At 37.1% G+C, this 22,012-nt stretch overlaps 1 protein-coding gene across 1 annotated transcript in view; it reads left to right on the top strand.

Moving 5' to 3' along the window:
- The window catches only part of LOC110466363 (sushi, von Willebrand factor type A, EGF and pentraxin domain-containing protein 1-like), a 107,784-nt gene extending 85,772 nt beyond the window's left edge, over positions 1 to 22,012 (top strand). Inside the window, exons 39-59 of the mRNA XM_021522811.1 lie at positions 836 to 1,072; positions 2,183 to 2,322; positions 2,902 to 3,095; positions 3,312 to 3,439; positions 4,510 to 4,626; positions 4,828 to 4,968; positions 5,961 to 6,126; positions 6,564 to 6,803; positions 7,263 to 7,540; positions 8,553 to 8,693; positions 8,937 to 9,032; positions 9,556 to 9,765; positions 10,652 to 10,913; positions 12,349 to 12,442; positions 14,847 to 14,943; positions 15,127 to 15,288; positions 18,611 to 18,772; positions 19,337 to 19,498; positions 19,703 to 19,861; positions 20,866 to 21,030; positions 21,843 to 22,012. Of these exons, the coding sequence (XP_021378486.1) occupies positions 836 to 1,072; positions 2,183 to 2,322; positions 2,902 to 3,095; positions 3,312 to 3,439; positions 4,510 to 4,626; positions 4,828 to 4,968; positions 5,961 to 6,126; positions 6,564 to 6,803; positions 7,263 to 7,540; positions 8,553 to 8,693; positions 8,937 to 9,032; positions 9,556 to 9,765; positions 10,652 to 10,913; positions 12,349 to 12,442; positions 14,847 to 14,943; positions 15,127 to 15,288; positions 18,611 to 18,772; positions 19,337 to 19,498; positions 19,703 to 19,861; positions 20,866 to 21,030; positions 21,843 to 22,012 (3,521 nt within the window). The remainder of the gene's footprint in view (positions 1 to 835; positions 1,073 to 2,182; positions 2,323 to 2,901; positions 3,096 to 3,311; positions 3,440 to 4,509; positions 4,627 to 4,827; positions 4,969 to 5,960; positions 6,127 to 6,563; positions 6,804 to 7,262; positions 7,541 to 8,552; positions 8,694 to 8,936; positions 9,033 to 9,555; positions 9,766 to 10,651; positions 10,914 to 12,348; positions 12,443 to 14,846; positions 14,944 to 15,126; positions 15,289 to 18,610; positions 18,773 to 19,336; positions 19,499 to 19,702; positions 19,862 to 20,865; positions 21,031 to 21,842) is intronic.

Raw genomic sequence — 22,012 nt, 5'->3', positions numbered from 1 at the left:
ACATTTGGCACACAATGTATGAATGCAAGGGGATGTGTATCACTTGTGATGCCCTATTTTTAGATAGATACAGTAGATCCAAAACAAATGTGAGGTGAGATTACCCTATATATGGAAAAAAGAACTCTCTAGTGTTTCGTCTACAGTGGGACAGGGATCCTTAAAAGACAAATTATAGATAAGAACCATCACTTGAAACCATAAAGCAAGTTTTCTGTTTTACTAGATGAGGCGGTGTGGTATTGTATAATATTTAGACACTTTATTGATATAAAGCAAGAATGAGAATTTGTATAAATTTTGCTCTTGGGTCATGATAATGATCACAACGCTTAAATGGTATTGTCTGTCTAATGATGAGTGTTTTATAAAGGATTTGTCTTTAGCAAGACTATATAAGTACTGAAGTAAACACACATTAGTATTATAGAAATGGTATAGCTTTGTTTCATGTAACAGGGAAAATAGACTGTTTGTATTATCATTAGAGACAGATTTCAGGGTTGGAAATTGAATGACAGATAAATAAATGAAAAATAGTGTCTGAAAAAAAGGAAAGAAGATTGTGCAGTAAAATATTTACTTTATGCAGATTCCTGCATCATAAACTGAGTTTTAAATAGGTGATCACGTACTTCCTATTTAGTCCCCATACAGTATTCGTTAATTAATTACAATTAGCACCAACTTTCTCCAGACATACACGTATAGAATGAACAGTTTTTTGCGTGTGAGACGAGGCGAGCTGCTGACCAAAGCCATGTTACTTAGCAAAGATATTTTATATTTTAATTTCAACTCAAGACATTTATCATCGTACTATCCTCTTTTGTAGTGTATGATAGAAGAACATGTCAGCCGAAAACAGATCACTGCCAGTCTAACCCGTGCCAGTTCAATGCCCCCTGCCAGAACACTGTAGGTGGATTCATATGTAACTGTCCCAGTGGCTTGTCCGGCTCCTTGTGTCAACACAACCCTGACGACTGTGTCTTTAACCAGTGTAACAATGGTGCCACATGTGTAGACGGTATCAATGGGTACACATGCACCTGTACATCAGGTTTCTACGGTAAGCTACCAATTACATACCTGTCATCTCAAATAGGTCATATCTCGTCTCGGATTAATTATTTATCAAATACACCCTGTCATCTCCAATAGGTCATATTGCTTCTCATGTAGGTCTTTCACTAAAAAAAAACCTATCGTCTCCTCTAGGTCATTTCGCTTCTCGGATAAGCCATTCACTAAAAACAAACCTATCGTCTTCCCTACGTGATTTCGCTTCTCTGATGAGCCATTCACGAAACACACACCTGTCGTCCCAAATTGGTCATATCGCTTCTTAGATAAGCCATTACCAAATATGCAGCTGTCATCTCCAATTGGTCATATCGATTGGCTTCTCATGTCAGCTATTCACTAAAAAACAAACCTATCATCTCCTCTACGTCATTTCGCTTTTCGGATAAACCATTTACCAAACACACACCTGTCATCTCAAATTGGTCATATCGCTTGGCTTCTCAGGTAAGGCATTTACCAAATATACAACTGTCATCTCCAATTGGTCATATCACTTGGTTTCTCATGTAAGCCATTCACTAAAAACACACATGTATTATCTACGTCATTTCGCATCTCGGATAAGCCATTTACCAAATACACACCTGTCATCTCCAATTGGTCATATCGCTTCTCAGTGAATTTATTACACCAAATACACCTCCAAAACTATCGGGCAGATTTCAACATTTATGACAAAAAAGGAACCAAGATCCTTGGGCATCTTATGGTTATTGATTGTATCGGTTTGATTTTCTGTAAATCAATTTGATCTATATATCTTTCTTTGGATTGTTGTTTCTCATTTCATACTATGTGTACTTGTTTGCTTTTGTATTAACTATTCCTAAAATAATCTATATCAAACATTTATCATACTGTACAAATGCAATTATTGAATTTCTATACGGCTCTGAAATATATAGTGAATACCCCTTTAGTTCAATCACAATAGTGTTGTTAGAACAGAATTTAGAAAAACAGTTTTGAGCAAAAGCAAGATTAACGTGTTGCTTTTCCGCCAGTGGAAGCGGCGACATTTACTAATTTCGCAGAATACATTTACTGCTAGAGTACAAGATTGATTAATGTGAACTCACTTTTATTCCTACAGGCTCTCTTTGCACCAACAATAAAAACGACTGTTCTCCGAACCCTTGCGACAGCCAAGGAACTGATTTCAATGGCTGCCAGGACGGCAACAACGAGTACACATGCCCCTGCAGCCAGGGGTTCACCGATAAAAATTGCTCTGTAAGTAGTAGTCACTGCCCGAAGTCAAACGCGTATTGATGATGTCAGGAAAAAGCTTCATGTTAATATTCTTATTGTGAATTTTAAAAGGCATGCGATGTTTTACGTTATCTGGTGAAACTGTAATAGGCATGCAATTTTTTAAATAAATAGATGGAATTGTTTGAGCACGAGATATTTGTCAAACAATTTTATAATTGATAAGGGTATGTGACGATTTACAGAATCATGACATCGTTTTACACTGATGGCTGTAATAGATCTTATTTCTCCAGATCAGTGTTAATTAATTGCATCCACTAAAAATATGTTGGACACTTTCGAAATGTGATTCATCGAGACAGCCTAAGAGTGTTATTTGGACGAGGTTTCTTGATATTTTCTGACAGCTGACTTTACTTAGTTATAGATTCGGGGCAACTGCTATTTGCACTCTTTACTTGACAAAGACAACAGACATTTTCAAAGCTCGAAACAACTCATTTACTGTTTGTGTTCTAAACAAACTAAGCATATGATATATCGTATATGTTAGCCTTATTTTAACATCAGAGTATCTAAAATGCTGTCTGTTGGTAGACTAACATCGACGACTGTGCTAGCAACCCGTGTCTTCATGGCGGCAACTGTACAGATGCAACAAATGGCTACAGTTGTGCATGTCCCAAGGGCTGGACGGGCGTTAGCTGTGATATCATAGAAGACCAATGTTATGCAAACCCTTGTCAGAGTGGGGCATTATGTTCACAGCTCTTCGATAGCTTCTTTTGCACGTAGGTATCAACATTCTGCTAAAATAATCAACATTGTTTTGTTAAATCCCCCGCATGAACGTGCAGTAGCTTGTATCCAAGTCTGTTCCTAGACAACTTTTGTTATCTTTTCATTCACTTTGCGTCACTATATCACTACCAAAGATTTGAGAGTGGTGCTATGTATGATTACTGTATGTAAGTTTTAATATTATAAAACATTTGTTATCACAACAGATGTCCTGAGGGTACATACGGTCAAACTTGTGAGCATAGCCCAAAGCTTTGTGAGGATAGCAACCCCTGCCTCAATAATGGCTATTGTACTGTAAACGGATCCACTGCTACCTGTACCTGCTCTTCCTGTAAGTAACAGACCAGGACTATTGCTTTTATATCCATGCCAATAGTTATCTTTATTCCGTTGTTGATGATGATGGTATTATTGTGGGTCACTCCCAATGCTTTAATTGATAATGTGGGTTAAATCATTAACGATCACTGCCAGTATTTGTATTAATTCTGTAGATTAATGTCGACGGTAAGATCATTATGGATCTCTATCGATGTATCAGGAAGAAATAGTTATATTTGCAGTTGAATAAAGATAACGTGGTGAAATTATATCTATGAAGATAATGTCAGTGATTGCCTGAATACGTGGGTTTTCACGTTTTAATGAATGCCTTAATATCTCATTATATATATGACGATGATATTGTTTATAACGGCCCTGACAAGTGGTATCGTTCAATAGATGGATGATAACGGTCTGATGAATGTAGATCACTGGCAGTATTTCATTAATTCTTTAGATTAATGATGACAGTGAGATCAGTATAGGTCTCTTTCGATGTTAATCTCAATTCTGTAGATTGATAATGACTGTCAGATCATTGTGGATCTCTTTCGATGTTTATCTTAATTATATGGATTGATGATAACTGTCGGACCATTGTGGATCTCTTTCGATGCTTAATTCTGTGGATTGATGATTACTGTCGGACCATTGTGGATCTCGTTCGATGTTTATCTTAATTATATGGATTGATGATTACTGTCGGACCATTGTGGATCTCTTTCAATGCTTAATTATGTGGATTGCTGATTACTGTCTGACCCTTGTGGATTTCTTTCGTCCTTAATTCTGTGGATTGCTGATTACTGTCTGACCCTTGTGGATTTCTTTCGTCCTTAATTATATGGATTGATGATTACTGTCGGGCCATTGTGGATCTCTTTCGATGTACAGCTTAATTATGTTGGTTGATGATTACTGTCAGACCAGTATGGGTTTCTTTTGATGCTAAATTCTGTATTATTAATATTGTTTTTGTAGACTGTAACGAGTGTCATACTGGAACACCCTACTGTATGTTTGCTTATCTTGTATCAATGTCATGTAATAATGTCTTTGTTGGTCTTGTTTCTGCAGACTATACTGGTGACGGTTGTCAGTCAATTGTTGACCACTGCAAGGATTCAGACTTCTGTAAGAATGATGGAAAATGTGAGAACCTCTCACCTGGCTTCAAATGCAGCTGTAAACCAGGTAAGACCATACCCACATACCTAACTAACCAGGTAGGACCACACTACCAGTACCATGTTACCATATGTAAACCAGCCAGGACCATGTTTCCATATGTAAACCAGCCAGGACCATGTTTCCATATGTAAACCAGCCAGGACCATATTACTGACGAATCGTTAACATTGTATATTTAGTTTCTGCCATGTCTTTGTGTTTCAGGTTTTGGTGGGTTGAATTGTGAGACCAACATTAATGACTGTTCTGGTAATACCTGCGCAGCTGATGCCACCTGTATTGATATGGTGCAGAAACACTACTGTAGATGTCCACTATTTAAAACTGGAGAAAACTGCAATAAAGGTACATCACCCCCTCTACCGTGTAATGAATATGACTAGAGTGTTAGCTATTTTCCGCATGATTTCTATCCCTTTAAGAAGGTTTGAAAGTATTATTAAACAGATTTCCCCCCGACAGCAGTATTTCGGAAGGACCAAAGTGAGCTTATGTCATACGTATCTCTCCAAACGGTAATTTCACCATGCAGATTTTAGCGACCTTTATGAAATCATTGAGGGGCAAGGCAAAAAGGGGAAAAACATGAAATTATTGAGATCCCCACCCTATTATCATAAACCCTACGTATAGGATATGAAGAGGCAATCATAATCATGCTTCAAGGATTTGCCCTGTAGTCCAACCCGCCCGTAAACTATTGCTTGCCATGAGAGACAACTACAGTTTAAGTCCAAGTGTTTCTTAGTGGGAATCTTTGACATTCTAATCTTCTGTCTATAAACAAAACATAATTGATCTCTAATCTTTTTCATAAAGTAATTTTGTACGTTATGAAATGGAAATGAGTTGTTTAAGAGTATAGCTTCTCTTGGGAACAGGCTCAAAATGGGTATTTTTTCGGAAAACTGCTTCCCCTAAACGATTGATCATACATTTATATCATAACATAATTTACTAAATGGCATCCTAGCGAGAGGGAATTCTCTTGGGACCAGGCTCAAAATGGGTATTTTTTCGGAAAACTGCTTCCCCTAAACGATTGATCATATATTTATATCAAAACATAATTTACTAAATGGCATCCTAGCGAGAGGGAATCAAATATTTCACATGAAGAAAGATAGTATCCTTGTCCCCTTGGTTAAGGAGAACGAGTCTAAAATGGTCAAATATTTGTTAAATCTCTATTAATGATTACAGCTAGCAATGATTGCTGATATATATAACTGATGATATTGACAGGAAATAGGTTACTGGTGGTATTGATACGTTATATGTTACTGCTAGTATTGATACGGTATATGTTACTGATAGTATCTCCACTTTTTGCCCAGATCTAAGTAAAGACTACGACCTTTGCTTCCACCTGTCTGATAAAACAGCATATGCAGCTCTGCCTTACCCTGTGCAGTTAGTCGGTGACTCCTTTTCTCTCACCTTGTGGGTGCGCTTCTCCAAGGACAATGGTATGGGAACCTTTGTCACGCTGTACTCCATGCCGTAAGTATCAAAACCTGTACATAGACTCGACGTGCTATTTACAGCCACCACTTTCTTTGCATAAGGAGCTTCGGTCTTTTTCAGAACTTTTAGTGTATCATGATTAGACATTAACAATAATAGCGCACAATGAGGTTTTTATCCGGTTATAATGTCTCTACTAGACACGCATAAAACCTCAATCAAAGTTGAGAGGTGGTGTATTGTCAAGAGTACCGGCTCACTACTCACACTGAACCACTTAATTACATGGTTTTATTTATTAATGTATATTTATATATTCATTTGTGGGATAAATCACACACCGACATCTATGATGATGTGATCGTACATACTTGATACTCTAACTGACTATAACATTTTACAAGTAAACATTCTAGATCTAGAATACTAACTTCCCAAAGGACAGGTATTGTTATACTGCTCTCATTTTCCAGATCTGCTGATAGTTTAATTGACTCTGGGAAATTTTTGGAGTTGGATGAAAATGGAGTGACGATCTATGAGGAGGGGCAGTCTCCAAAAAAGGCCGCGTACGTTTTTGAGAAGATAAATGATATGGACTGGCATCAAGTGACTGTCATTTGGCACGAGAATAAAGGTCTTAGCCTCATCCTAGACAGTCTGCACCACAAAACAATACAGAACGTCTACACCGGGAAATCTCTGAACATGAAGTGAGTGAAAACAAATATATATCCCCTCTGTAAAGCTAGACACTAACTTATCAAAAAGTTGTGTCAGTATTTTCTCCACATTGTAGAACTAGAAATAATGTGTACAGAGAAGTGATGTCAGTAGTTATCTCCCCATTAGATTATTTGACATAGTCTGTACCAAGAAGTAATGCCAGTAGTTACTTCCCTTTACACGTGTGTCAGTAGTTACTGCCACTTTACCAAACTTGAGATTATCTGCACAGAGAAGTGATGTCAGTAGTTATTGCCCCTCTTTAATCTGAACAAAATAATAAGACATTGAATTTTGTTTGTGACAAAATATCATTAATGTTGTACTGTAACAAGCCTTAAGAATGGCATTAAAAAGATCGAAGAATAATGCTATATCATAGCAACGTATGAATTTAATGTTAGATTAGTGTGACATGAGATGTAATAAGACTTTTGCTTTTACAGTGTCTGGGTTGTCCTGGGGGCCCAGTTAGACACAGCCACCTCCCAACCTATTGAAGATAAGGGTTTCTATGGATGTCTGAGTCAGATCAACTTGTACAACAGGGATTTGAACTTCAACGATGAAAGCCCTGTCATCATTAATGATCCACAGATCCATTTTAGTGGCGTGGTACTGGGTTGGAATGAGTATGCCCTGTACAGGGGTGTCAGTACCATTGTGCCGTCTTTTGTCTCGCTTTCTGAATGTTCTGGCAACCCTCTCTGTCCGACTGGCAAAGGTAATTTACACCAATACATTTATCAGTATAATTTACATCAATACCTTAATCAGTATAATTTACATCAATACCTTAATCAGTATAATTTACACCAATACCTTTATCAGTAAAATTTACACCAATACCTTCATCAGTATAATTCACATCAATACCTTTATCACTATGATTTACAACAATACCTTTATCAGTATAATTTACATCAATACTTTAATCAGTATAGTTTACAACAATACCTTTATCAGTAAAATTTACACCAAAACCTTTATCAGTAAAATCTACATCAATACCTTAATCAGTATAATTTACACCAATACCTTTATCACTATAATTAACCTTTTAATTTGTGTTGATGTCATAATACACTCTAAATCTGTATAAATGGTATGATGGCTGGGATCTAAATCTGTATGAATGGTATGATAACTGGAATCTAAATCTGTATGAATGGTATGATAACTGGAATCTAAATATGTATGAATGGTATGATAACTGGGATCTAAATCTGTATGAATGGTATGATAACTGGGATCTAAATCTGTATGAATGGTATGATAACTGGGATCTAAATCTATATGAATATCATGAATACTCGTGTTCAATTATTATGAAATAACTACTCGGGTTCAAAGTGTGTGTTGATGGCATGCACATGCGGGTTTAATTATGTATGAACGTAATGAATACTCAGGTTTAAGTCTCTATGAAAATCATGATAACTCGGGTTTAAATCTGTGTGAATATGATAAATAATCTGGTCTAAATCAGTATCAATGTAATGAAAATGTTAAAACTGTAAGAATGTGTTATGAATACTTGGCTTAAAACTTTTTAAATTTAATGATTACTCGGGTTTGAATCTCTGTAAAAGTGAAGAATTCTTGGGTTTAAACATGTGTGAATGTCATGACAACTCTGGTTTAAATTTGTATTGATGTCGTTACAGCTTTCCGTTTTCTCTTTTCCTGCTAAAACTGATTGTTTACTAAGTATATAATGATTATTGCCCATGCAGACAAAACACCGCCTGAATCACAGAATTGTCCCGATGATATCATCGTACACAGCAATCCTAAACCAGCGACAGTTAAGTGGCCAGAGCCAAGTTTCATAGGCTCAGCAGCAACTGGAGGCATCAAATCAAATTATAGAAATGGTAAGCATACAGTACCAACACTATAAATACTACTGAATCACAAAAGGCTGGAATTTGTTAATTATTGTTTCCTATTTATAGAGCACTGTGTCATGAATTTAAAACGATTGTGCCTCTGTTTATCGCATAGAATACTGAGAAATGAAAACAACTTAAAACGCATTTTTATTGAATTTTAATTATTGATATAACGTTTAAACATACATGACTTTTTTTGAAAAATCAGCTGTGTTTGTTTTACAGGGGAGACGTTCTTGTGGGGAAAATACACTGTGACGTATGAGGCGCGAGACGAGTCGGACAATGCTGCCTTTTGTTCTTTTGACATATATGTCCAATGTATGTAAAAACATATGTTCCATAACTTTATATTTGTCACTCGTTATCAACCAGATAACTTGCACTTTCAATGAAGAAAAGTGTTTGGAAAGCTTGAATTCAAATAATGCAATACATGGTAACTGTACTTTTCAGCCTAATTTATATTGATGTAGTGAAATATCCATCGGGGCTACTTCATTGCCTCTACATTGTTGTTCGTCCTAAATTCGTATTTCTTACAAGCTATATCTTGTAACAGATGAACTGTATTATGTATTCGAAACAGGAAGTACAGTAAGCTGAAATAATCAGCAATTAGAGAGATACATTGGGAAATCCCTAGTTAAAGATTTAAAACTGGAAAAACAATGGTTTGACCTCAGAGGAACACTTTCTGTATAATTATTGAAAGGCGCTGTTTCGAGTTTGAACAGATGATGTCCTCTAACTCCCCACAGTTGACTGATATTTACGTAGTGACTTAGGTAGGGCAGTACATGTTAGTTTTTTATGAAAAGAAAAACTTACTTTATCATTTCAGATGGCAATTGTTCCCAGCCTAAGAATCCGATAAATGGCTATCAGAATTGTGACAACATATACAGCTCGTATCACGGTTGTACCATTGGCTGTAACGATCCCACCGCACACAGAATTGACAGATATACACCCAATCTTTACACGTGTGGGCCCCTTGGCAGCTGGGACCCTGCAGACCGCTACCAGCAGGTCGGATACCCCTCCTGCGGACGTAAGTACAGGGACATATTACCTCTCGTAGACACAAGGTTATCTAACTTATATCCCAAATAGACAAAGGGTCATCTTACTCATATACTATAGAAAAAAGGTCATCTTACTCATATCCCATAAACACAAGGTCATCTAGTTTTTAAATCCCCTAGAAACAAGGTCATCTCGTTTATAAATCTCCTAGACACAAGGTCATCTAGTTTATAAATCCCCTAGACACAAGGTCATCTCGTTTATAAATCCCATAGACACAAGGTCATCTAGTTTATAAATCCCATAGACATAAGGTCATCTTACTCATATCCCATAGACAAAAAGGTTATCTTACTCATATCCCATAGACAAAAGGTCATCTTACTCATATCCCATAGACACAATGTCATCTAGTTTATAAATCCCATAGACACAAAGTTATCTTACTCATTTACCATAGACACAAGGTCATATTACTCATATCCCATAGACACAAGGTCATCTTACTCATATCCCAAATAGACACAACGTCATCTTACTCATATCCCATAGACACAAGGTCATCTAAGTTATAAATCCCATAGACACAAGGTCATCTTACTAATATCCCATAGACACAATGTCATCTAGTTTATAAATCCCATAGACACAAGGTCATCTTACTCATATCCCATAGACACAAGGTCATCTAGTTTATAAATCCCTTATATAGGGTCATCTTAGTTATATCTCTCGTACTTTTCTTTTTCTTCCATTCTTGAACCATTTTTAGGAAAGGGGCATAACTTAGTTGGTTGTGATAATTTCCATCACCTGGTATCACAACTTACACATTTTAAAATATATATTTTTCTCCTCGCCAATCTTAGTTTTCATGTATCTACTTAATGATTTTGTATCTTACTATTTAGAAATCGCTGAGCCTGTCAGGAAAAGTCTGTCCATTACTTTGACCTACCCCAACATAACAACCTCCAACTGTAACGGTATCAAGAATACACTTGTCCAGAAAACTCATGAGGCCATTGGTGAAATTAACACTGCTTACAGTGGAAATGCATGTAGCCAGCCAGACTGTGCCGACGTGATCATTAATGTGAGCTGTGCACGTGCCACGTTCAGTTTAAAAACCACCACTGAGTCCACGGTTACAGTCAACATTCCTATGGCTGAGTAAGTTCTAACAAGGTCTGGTCCAAACTAAATCTTTCAGACTTAAGTCGTTACATGTAAATGTACTGTTCGTGTGTATGTGGTATACGTTATTGTAAATGTTGTGCGTGTGTTATATAGGTGTTTGTGTCATACGTTATTATATATGTTATGTGTGTGTTTTATAGGTGTATGTGTTATACGTTATTATATATGTTTTGCGTCTGTTATATAGGTGTTTGTGGTATACGTTATTATATATGTTGTGCGTCTGTTATATAGGTGTTTGTGGTATATATTATTATATATGTTGTGCGTGTGTTATATAGGTGTATGTGGTATACGTTTTTATATATATAGTGCGTGTGTTTTATAGGTGTTTGTGGTATACGTTATTATATATGTTGTTGGTGTATAATATAGGTGTTTGTTGGACACGTTATTATATATATTGTGCGTGTGTTATATAGATGTTTGTGGTATACGTTATTATATATGTTGTGTGTGTGTGTTATATAGGTGTTTGTTGGATACGTTATTATATATATTGTGCGTGTGTTATATTGATGTTTGTGGTATAAGTTATTGTATATGTTGTGCGTGTGTTATATATGTGTTTGTGGTTTACGTTATTATATATGTTGTGCGTGTGTTATATCGGTGTTTATGCCATTCGTTATTATATATGTTGTGCGTGTGTTTAGGTGTTTGTGGTATACATTATTATATATGTTGTGGGTGTGTGTTATATAGGTGTATGTGTTAGACATTTATATATATTGTTTGTGTATTATACAGGTGTTTGTGTTTTACAATATTGTATATGTTTTGCGTTATATAGGTGTTTGCCTGACACACTAATTAATATGCTTTGTGTTTCCTATACAAGGGTTATACAGGTTATTTAGTCATGAGGAAGAGAAGAAAGGCATATATACACACAACTTATAACACAAACACCTGTATAACACACACACACAAATATAAATGTTTAACACATACACCATATGACAAAAACTCTTACATAACACATGCACATCATAAAATAATACTGTATAACAAAAACGCGTACATAACACATGCACATCATAACTAAAACTGTATAACAAAAACACGTACATAAAACATACACATCATAAATAATACTGTATAACAAAAACACGTACATAACACATGCACATCATAACTAATACTGTATAACAAAAACACCTTTATAACATGCAAAACCTATAAAAACATGCATAATGTACATGTATGCTATCTTTATAACACACGCACAAGATATATAATAAGGCTTTATACAAAACCTACTTTCCAGAAAAAGCTGTAAATCACACAACATCATCTGTATAACAAGCAAATTCGTGTAAGGAACAAATTATCATGTTGCACAATTAACTGGTTTAGTATAATATAAATAGTTATACTTAACGTGAACTAATTTATGACTTTGTAGAGCACAATGGAGCAAGTCAGACACTTCTGAAGTAATGGCAGCCGCAGATGTTATGACGCGCTACATCTTGGAATCAAGCTCATTTGACTATTCGGTGTGTACAATAGTTCAATCTGCTGATCTGCATTTACATATATTTTGCTGATTTGCATTAACCTTTATTGTATCAAATGTACTGTTTCGCAATGATTACATCTTGGTTGTTACTTTCATCATATTTATCCAATGGTCAATTAGTGAAAAATATCGTTCTTATTTCATAACCTGTAGTAATGTAAGCATGGATCACCTCACAGTAGGATTTCCAACTATGAACAAATTATGTCAGTTGAATTATAAGCTCACCTGGTCCAAAGGAGTAATTTGGCTATATTTCTACAAACGACTACTTCTGCAGAACTATGCACTGGATATCGATCATATTTAATCAAAAGCATTCATTGGATGTAGGGATTCAAAATTGTACAAATGGTGGGGCTGACCCCCCAGGGGGCTGAGGGTTGGGGCCAAAAAGGGTTATTTGTCTATATTGCTTTAATCGACTTCTTCTCTGGAACTAAGTGATGGATATCAACCATATTAGTCTGAAAGCATCCCTAGGTGTTGGGGATTCAAAATTGTACAAATGGTGATGCTGTACCCCCCAGAGGACTGAGGGGCGGGGCCGAAAAGGGGTAATTTGGCTATATTTCTACAAACGACTTCTTCTGTAGAACTATGGGCTTGATATCAATCATCTTTAATCAAAAGCATATATGGGATGCAGGGATTCAAAATTGTACAAATGGTGGGACTGACCCCCAGAGGGCTGAAGGCGGGGCCAAAAGGGGGCAATTTGGCTAGATTGCTATAAACGACTTCTTCTGTAGAACCAGCACTGGATATCGATCATATTTGGTCGGAAGCATTCATAGGAGGCAGGGATTCAAAATTGTACAAATGGTGGGGCTGACCCCCCAGGCTAAGGGTCGGGGCCAAAAAAAGTGAATTGCCTGGAAATGGTTGAGATCCCCACCATATAACCACATATACAATTGCTGAGTATAAAGAGAAGAATGCACATTTGCTTCCGGGATGGCCCTAGGGTCTGGCCCCACCCTTGGACACATAGTCCTTGGGCCATAACTTAAAAACGGTTGAGATCCCCACCCCAAAACTATATATACAAATACTGGGCATAAAGAGACGAATGCAGTCATGATATTAGAATAGACCCTGGGGTCTGACCAAACCCCTAGGGACCTAGTTTCTTAGTCACAGCTTGGAAACAGTTGAGATCCCCGACCTATAACCATATAGACAATTGCTGAGTATAAAGAGATGAATGCACATATGCTTCCAGGATGGCCTTGGGGACTGCCCCACCCTTGGAGACTTAACCCCTGGGTCATAACTTTGAAATGGTTAAGATCCCCACTCCAAAACTATATATACAAATGCTGGGCAAAAAGAGACAAATGCAGTCATGATATTAGAATTGATCCTGGTGTCTGGCCACAACCATAGGGACCTAGTTACTGAGTCACAGATTGGAAACAGTTGAGATCCCCACCCCATAACCATACATAAAATTGCTGGGTATGAAAAATCGAATACTGATATTTATGCTACAAGGATTGGCCTTGGGGTCTGGCATATTCCCATGGATCTCATTTGGAGAATATTCTGCCATGATTGCTTAGATATCCAGGTGAGCGATTCAGGCCCTATGGGCCTCTTGTCTAGGGATTACAAATATGGGATTTTCCTACCTTCTCTCTGAGGACACTTCCTAAATTTTACTCAAATCTCACAGATAATCAGCGTTTATATCCTGTTATTATGTTATGGCTCCCCTTTTCACTTTAACTTCCTTACGTTTACTTACATTTCACATTTTTTCGATCTGTTAAATCTGTTCCAGATAGGCCAAGCAATCACCCATTCAGAGCCACACACGATCACACTTGGGTCACTGAAGTGTGTTAAATATTTGCATCGCTGTAGATTAAGTGCATAAGACTGGTATTTGTAACCTGCCCTCATTTAAATATATATACTGATAACTTACTGAAAAATTCTGTAAATATAGGGATGACCTGTTTTGTCGACTTATCTGTAACTTACATTTGACTTTTTCCTCATTCATATACTTTTTCATGTTATATCGTATAACCTAAAAAATGAAGACAATACAGAAAGTAAGGACGTCAAATCATGAAATATTTTGTGCAGTAATTGCAATTATGACTACTGATTGTTGGAAGTGCTCGGCGATGAAATAACTGTGCCATGTTGTGCACTGTGGGTTTTTTTCTTCTTTCAGAAATGAATAAAATATTATCTTAGTACTAAAATGTATCGTCTATCTTCTTTTTTTTGAGGGGGGTTACGCTACATTCCGAAAACATTGTGCGCACTTTTGTGCGTTTATCCTGTTGATATATTTATAACCGTTGCGTTGTCTGACCCCTTGACCACTGCCATGTTATACACAAATGTCCTTGTCTTTGTTTCAGACATTCATTCCAGGAGGGATGTTTGATCTAAATAGTTTTTCTCTGAGTGTAGAAGACACATGCCCAGGGAACAACACTGCGATCAACGACCGGTGTGGTAAGTCATGTACATAGGAAAATCATTATTTTAATAGAAAAGTTACACCTAATAAATTTCAAGGATGTTATAGTTGGATAATTTATCAATGAAAATATTAAGATTCATCGTCTATATTCTGTGTAAGTGATGAAATAGGAATGATTCCTGTGTAGCTAAACCTACCTTTTTCACCTTTCACAGTTCGCTGTGGCCCTGGGAACTATTTTAATACAGCTACAAAGACCTGTCTCGACTGCCCGGTGGGCGAGTTTGTCGATGGATATGGTCAACAGTCATGTAATCCCTGTCCTGCTGGAACCACCACTCAGTCACCAGGGTCAGCAACGCAAACAGAGTGTAAAGGTCAGTCCTACAGTGTAAAGGTCACTCCTACAGTTTAAAGGTTAGTCCTACAGTCTTAAGGTCGGTCATACAGTGTAGAGGTCAGTCCTACAGTGTAACGGTCAGTCCTACAGTGTAAAGATCAGTCCTTCATTCTAAAAGTCAATCCTACAGTCTAAAGGTAACTCGTACTTTGTAAAGGTCCGTCCTACAGTGCTCATATCAGTCCTAAAATGTAAAGGTCAGTCCTTCAAAGTAAAAGTCAGTCCTACAGTGTTCATGTAAGTCCTACAGTGTCCATGTCAGTCCTACAGTGTCCTTGTCAGTCCTATAGTGTGAAGGCCAGTCCTACAGTTTAAAGGTCAGTCCTACAGTCTAAGGTCAGTCCTACAGTCTAAAGGTCAATCTCACAGTCTTAAGGTCAGTACTACAGTCGAAAGGTCAGTCCTACAGTCTTAAGGTCAGTTCTACTGTCTAAAGGCCAGTCTTACAGTCCAAAGGTCAGTCCTATAGTCTAAAGGCCAGTCTTACAGTCTAAAGGTCAAACATACAGTATAAAGGTCAATCTTACAGTCTAATGGTCTGTCCTACAGCCTAAAGGTCAGCCCTGCAGTCTTAATGTCAGTCCTACAGTATAAAGTTCAATCTTACAGTCAAAAGGTAAGTCCTGCAGTCTTAAGGTCAGCCATACAGTCTCAAGATCAGTCCTACAGTCTAAAGGTCAATCCAACAGTCTAAAGATCAATCTTACAGTCTTAATGTCAGTCATACAGTCGAAAAATCAGTCCTTTTAGGGTCAGCCCAAAAGCCTTAAGGTCAATCTTAAAGTCTCATGGTCTGTCCTACAGTCTTAAGGTCAATATAACTGTCTAAAGATAAGTCATACAGTCTAAAGGTCAAAATTACAGTCTTAATGTCAATCTTACAGTCTAAAGGTCAGTCGTACTGTCTAAAGGTCAGTCCTGCAGTCCAAAGGTCAGTCCTATATTCTAAAGGTCAATCTTACAGTCTGAAAGTCAGTCCTACAGTCTTAAGATCAGCCCTACAGTCTTTAGGTCAATCTTACTGTCTGAAGGTCAGTCCTACAGTCTTAAGGTCAGCCCTACAGTCATAAGGTTAATCTTACTGTCTAAAGGTCAGCCCTACAGTCTAAAGGTCAGTTCCACAGTCTAAAGGTCAAAATTACAGTCTTAAGGTTAACCTAACTGTCTAAAGGTCAGTCCTATAGTCCAAAGGTTAATCTTACTGTTTAAAGATCAGACCTACAGTCTACAGGTCAGTCTTACAGTCTTAAGGTCAATCCTATAGTCATAAGATCAATCTTATTGTCCTTCGGTCTAAAGGTCAATATTACTGTCTATAGGTCAGTCCTACAGTCTTAAGGTCAGCCCTACAGTCTTAAGATCATTCATATGGTGTAAAGGTCAGTCCTACAGTCTAAAGGTCAGTACTATGGCGTAAATGTCAGTTCTACAGTGTAGAGGTCAGTCTTACAGTCCAAAGGTCAATGTTACTGCCTAAAGGTCAATCCTATAGTCTAAAGGTCAGTACTACAGTCTAAAGGTCAGTCATACAGTATAAAGGTCAATCTTACAGTCTAATGGTCTGTCCTACAGCCTAAAGGTCAGCCCTGCAGTCTTAATGTCAGTCCTACAGTATAAAGTTCAATCTTACAGTCAAAAGGTAAGTCCTGCAGTCTTAAGGTCAGCCATACAGTCTCAAGATCAGTCCTACAGTCTAAAGGTCAATCCTACAGTCTAAAGATCAATCTTACAGTCTTAATGTCAATCATACAGTCGAAAAATCAGTCATTTTAGGGTCAGCCCAAAAGCCTTAAGGTAAATCTTAAAGTCTCATGGTCTGTCCTACAGTCTTAAGGTCAATATAACTGTCTAAAGATAAGTCATACAGTCTAAAGGTCAAAATTACAGTCTTAATGTCAGTCTTACAGTCTAAAGGTCAGTCGTACTGTCTAAAGGTCAGTCCTGTAGTCCAAAGGTCAGTCCTATATGCTAAAGGTCAATCTTACAGTCTGAAAGTCAGCCCTACAGTCTTAAGATCAGCCCTACAGTATTTAGGTCAATCTTACTGTCTGAAGGTCAGTCCTACAGTCTTAAGGTAAGCCCTACAGTCATAAGGTTAATCTTACTGTCTAAAGGTCAGCCCTACAGTCTAAAGGTCAGTTCCACAGTCTAAAGGTCAAAATTACAGTCTTAAGGTTAACCTAACTGTCTAAAGGTCAGTCCTATAGTCCAAAGGTTAATCTTACTGTTTAAAGATCAGACCTACAGTCTACAGGTCAGTCTTTTACAGTCTTAAGGTCAATCCTATAGTCATAAGATCAATCTTATTGTCCTTCGGTCTAAAGGTCAATATTACTGTCTATAGGTCAGTCCTACAGTCTTAAGGTCAGCCCTACAGTCTTAGGATCAGTCATATGGTGTAAAGGTCAGTCCTACAGTGTAAAGGTCAGTACTATGGCGTAAATGTCAGTTCTACAGTGTAGAGGTCAGTCTTTCAGTCCAAAGGTCAATGTTACTGCCTAAAGGTCAATCCTATAGTCTTAAGGTCAGTACTACAGTCTAAAGGTCAGTACTACAGTCTAAAGGTCAGTACTACAGTCTAAAGGTCACTTTTACTTTGTAAAGGTCACTTAGGTAGTAACAAAGTCACTTCTACCGTTATTCAAACAGTACAAAGGTAGCTCAAACAGTGTAAAGGTCACTAATACAGTGTAAAGGTCACTAATACAGTCTTAAGGTCACTAATACAATCTTAAGGTCACTAACACACTGGGACTCAGACTGTATGAATGTATAGTTTCAAAGTCATTTAACAGTTTAGAAACAATTCTGCTGTGTAGATGTAAAATTAATTACAGATGTATCCAATCTTACTGTTACTGTACATTCTAATGATTATTCTAATAACACCCTTGCTTTATTACTGGTCCCTGTACCATAGTTATTCTACTAAAACCATAACACAAGTTTAGGAAATAGTAGCAAATGAATTAAAGGGGTAAGACGCCAAAGCAATTATTCATACAACAAAAATGCATGAATTATTGTGACCATAAATTCCAAATAATACAGACAGTGTATGTACCTTAGGGCAGTTTGAACCGGGAGAACAAATGTGGTGTGTGTTATAATCCCAGAAGAACGAACGGCCAGTTCTTATGTTAATCATAACAATGTATATATATTTAGTTCTTTGTACACAACTTCCTTGGAACAACAGGTCATTGTCAAGGCGACATCTATATCATATTACAAAAACGGATTTATACTCCAGGTGTTGTATTTTCATTAAGTTAAAAATGTCCCGTCTAATTTTACAGCAAGCTGTTCAGCGGGTCACTATTTCAACATCAATGAGGATAAATGTGTTAAGTGCAGTATCGGGTTTTACCAGGACAAGACGGGTCAGTTCCATTGCCTACCCTGTGGCGCAGGACAAACTACCAGAGAAAATGGTTCCGTGGCCATCACTGCGTGTAAAGGTGAGTTGACATTTATTTGGTCACTAACCACTTACGGTATCACATCTCACATTAGTGACAAAACACAAAAGGATTGCTTCCTATATATCTATATATCTTAATACAAATATTATTATTGTCACCCAAAGATAGTTCATGATTACTCATGGAATATGGAAAACTCCCTTGGGAAAGCGACAAGCCTCACGTAAATGTAAATATTCGATCTGTATATCTTAATGACTATACTGGTATGCTTAATAATATACTGTAGCAAAGATCATCTTCAACAAATCATTAAGACGTAGCAGCCTATATATGTTGACTGCAGATACAATATTACATCTAGTGTTGACTCGAGAAAATAGGACTAAAATGGAGCAAACGTCAGCGGTGTGTATTCTCTATTTCAAAATGTGTTTTTCTATCTCTGTTTCAATGGTAAAATAAATAAAGGAAGAATAGTATTGTTGTTTTACTCTACAGCGACAATAACCCTGTTATTGAATGCATACTTTATATTTTATAATTGTAAGTGTAATTTCATAGGACGGATCCATATGTAATGTTGATGTTGTGTTGTAGACGACTGTCCGTCGGGTAAGGAGCTGCTGCCTACTGGAGGCTGTGTGCCATGTGCTACAGGATCTTACAGAACGCAGGGAGTGCAAAGTCTGTGTACGCTCTGTCCTTCCGGCTTAACGACGGAGGGAAATTCGTCAACGTCTATTCAAAACTGCAAGCTAGGTATGCCTTCACCTGATCAGTAGCGATCTAATAATATACCTATCTGACGGCTATATTATAGTTTTTACAAATTCTGTTTAACAATTATATTTGATATATAGCCTTTGAAACAGTAATATTGCTGAATACCAGTTGATGTAAACAACAGTTTGACGTTTTGTGTAGAACATATTTATCAAAATATGTTTTCTTTTTGTTGAACAGTTTCTTGTAATGCTGGATTCAAGAGGATGGGAAACAGTTGTGTGGAGTGTCCGATGGGCACGTACCAGCCAGAAAAGTGGCAGACAGTTTGTTTGTCATGTGGAGGTGACCGGTTTCGCACTGACCAGAATAAATCTGTCAGTAAAACCCAGTGCAAATGTAAGGTTCCCTCATCCAACCCATCTTGCACTCGCACACTATGACAAACTTAATGCCTTGACACGACTCTGTTTAGTAATGACTTTACTTGTAATATTAAATGGCTTATATTTGGCTAATGTAAACTTTGTAATGTCCTACAAATATTTCTTCCCTGGACAATTCGTCCATAAATATCATGTAAATTTGGTGAGGAAATAATAGAATAATTTACAGTCTTGGTAAGAAATAATGATATCTGCATTCGAAGGGGTAGATCCTTAAGTTCAAGCAACTTAATAATCTTTCCGAGAGTTGAGATTCCCTATCTCACCTCTAGGGTGTGAATGGATATTTTTATCTTATCCTGCTGATCCTGTCATACCATATATATTATATGGAATATTGCTGTTACAGGCTCTTAGCATTTTGTTGACATAAAGCTGTTGCTATGGTGATGTGATGTCATTGTGTTGTTGACTTGACGTCATATTGTTGTTATGACTGGGGTATCCCCCTGTCTCAACCCGAGCGTGAGACAAATAAGTCTAACACCGGTAAAAGTGTGAATACATCGGTCCATGTAACTAGAAACGCGTCCTCGCTCTTGTCAAATTCCATGCGTGCTTGATGATATACAGGACATTTGCTTTACAAATACGAATTATTTTTTATGCAAGGAAGGTAAGGGAGAAAAATAATTAATCGCTTCGGTGTGATGCAGACAATAACAACCCTCAGGTTAAATATTTGAAGTTGAGAAGTCGGCAAAGAATTGTGCCAACTTGAAAAATATTAAACTAGGTTTGGGATTTTGCTGTGATATATCAATTAGCACTGTACATATGTACTGTTAAGTATTTAACAGTTCATTTTGCATATTACGTTTTAATTTTCAAAGTCTTCACGTCTCATAATGTTTTTGTTTAACAAATGAACATGATTAACTTTACATTACAAAATGTTCATGAATAATTAGATACGCTGCTTTGTCAAGTTCAAACACTCCGCATTTTTATATACAGTTTTCTGTGAGAGTGGCTACGAAGTCAAGAACAACACATGTGTTGTTTGTCCAAATGGTTTCTACAAAGATAATAACCTTGATGTTTATGGATCCTGCAGACCATGTCCAAACAACAAATTTACACAGAACAATGCCTCTACCTCCGAGTCAGACTGTACATTCTGTAAGTATAAACCACCTCTCCACTGACTGTCATATACTGGCTGTATATTTACCCTCCCTTTATTTTTCTGTCTCTGTTTTTATTTATTAAGCTACCCCAATACAAAAGCAGGGGTCGTTTGTTTATATTACTTATATTATTCGCATTTTCGAGACAATGGCCATGTGATACAGATTTCGTTTCCTAATTAATATAACATTCATAATAGACGCTACGTGATCTGGTTCGTCACTTCACATTGGCCTGTAACTTTTTTACTGGTATGGATCCTAGTAAAAGTTGAACTTTCTATTTTTGGTTTTATTTCGCATTGATAGTGCTTTTGATTTATAGGGATTGAATCTTGTTATTTTACAATATATATAAGGGAAAATTAACTTACAATATAAGTAGCTACGGGGAATGAAGTGTGTACGCAGATTATATCAAGTTACATGACGTTTTGATCACTTTCATAATAATAATATTGTGTGTCTGATTTGGCCTGGAAGGAATAAATCAGGTTTTTGAATATTTGACAGTCATAACTGTATATCCCTCGTTGATTTTATTTGGATACATGGAATAAAGACAATCGTTATGCGGCCAAATGTACTAGACACACTTTCATGGGGTGGATACGAACCAGATATATCAATCACAAGATCACAAAGTATACAAAACGGAAACACTTGAACATGTTACTCTTTCTCTGTTTCATCGACCTTCTGTCAATAAAAGGTAATCCCAAATCTAACACCTTCACAACGTTAACAGCTATAACCTGTTCAGCTCATGACTATATTTAACAAGGTTTGTTTTGTTGCTATCAGATAAGTGCGGACCTGGGTACAAATCCAATGCAGCTGCCGACAACTGTGACATCTGTCCCAAAGGCTCCTACCAACCTTTAAGCAATCAGCAGTCATGTGAAGTGTGTGCGACGGACCAGAGCACGAGACAGGCCGGCTCAACAAGCTCGAACCAGTGTGAAAGTAAGTGA

This window comes from Mizuhopecten yessoensis, unplaced genomic scaffold (genome assembly GCF_002113885.1).
Source record: "Mizuhopecten yessoensis strain PY_sf001 unplaced genomic scaffold, ASM211388v2 scaffold1669, whole genome shotgun sequence".
In the NCBI taxonomy this organism is placed as follows: Eukaryota; Metazoa; Mollusca; class Bivalvia; order Pectinida; family Pectinidae; genus Mizuhopecten; species Mizuhopecten yessoensis.
This window is presented reverse-complemented; position numbering and strand designations above follow the sequence as displayed.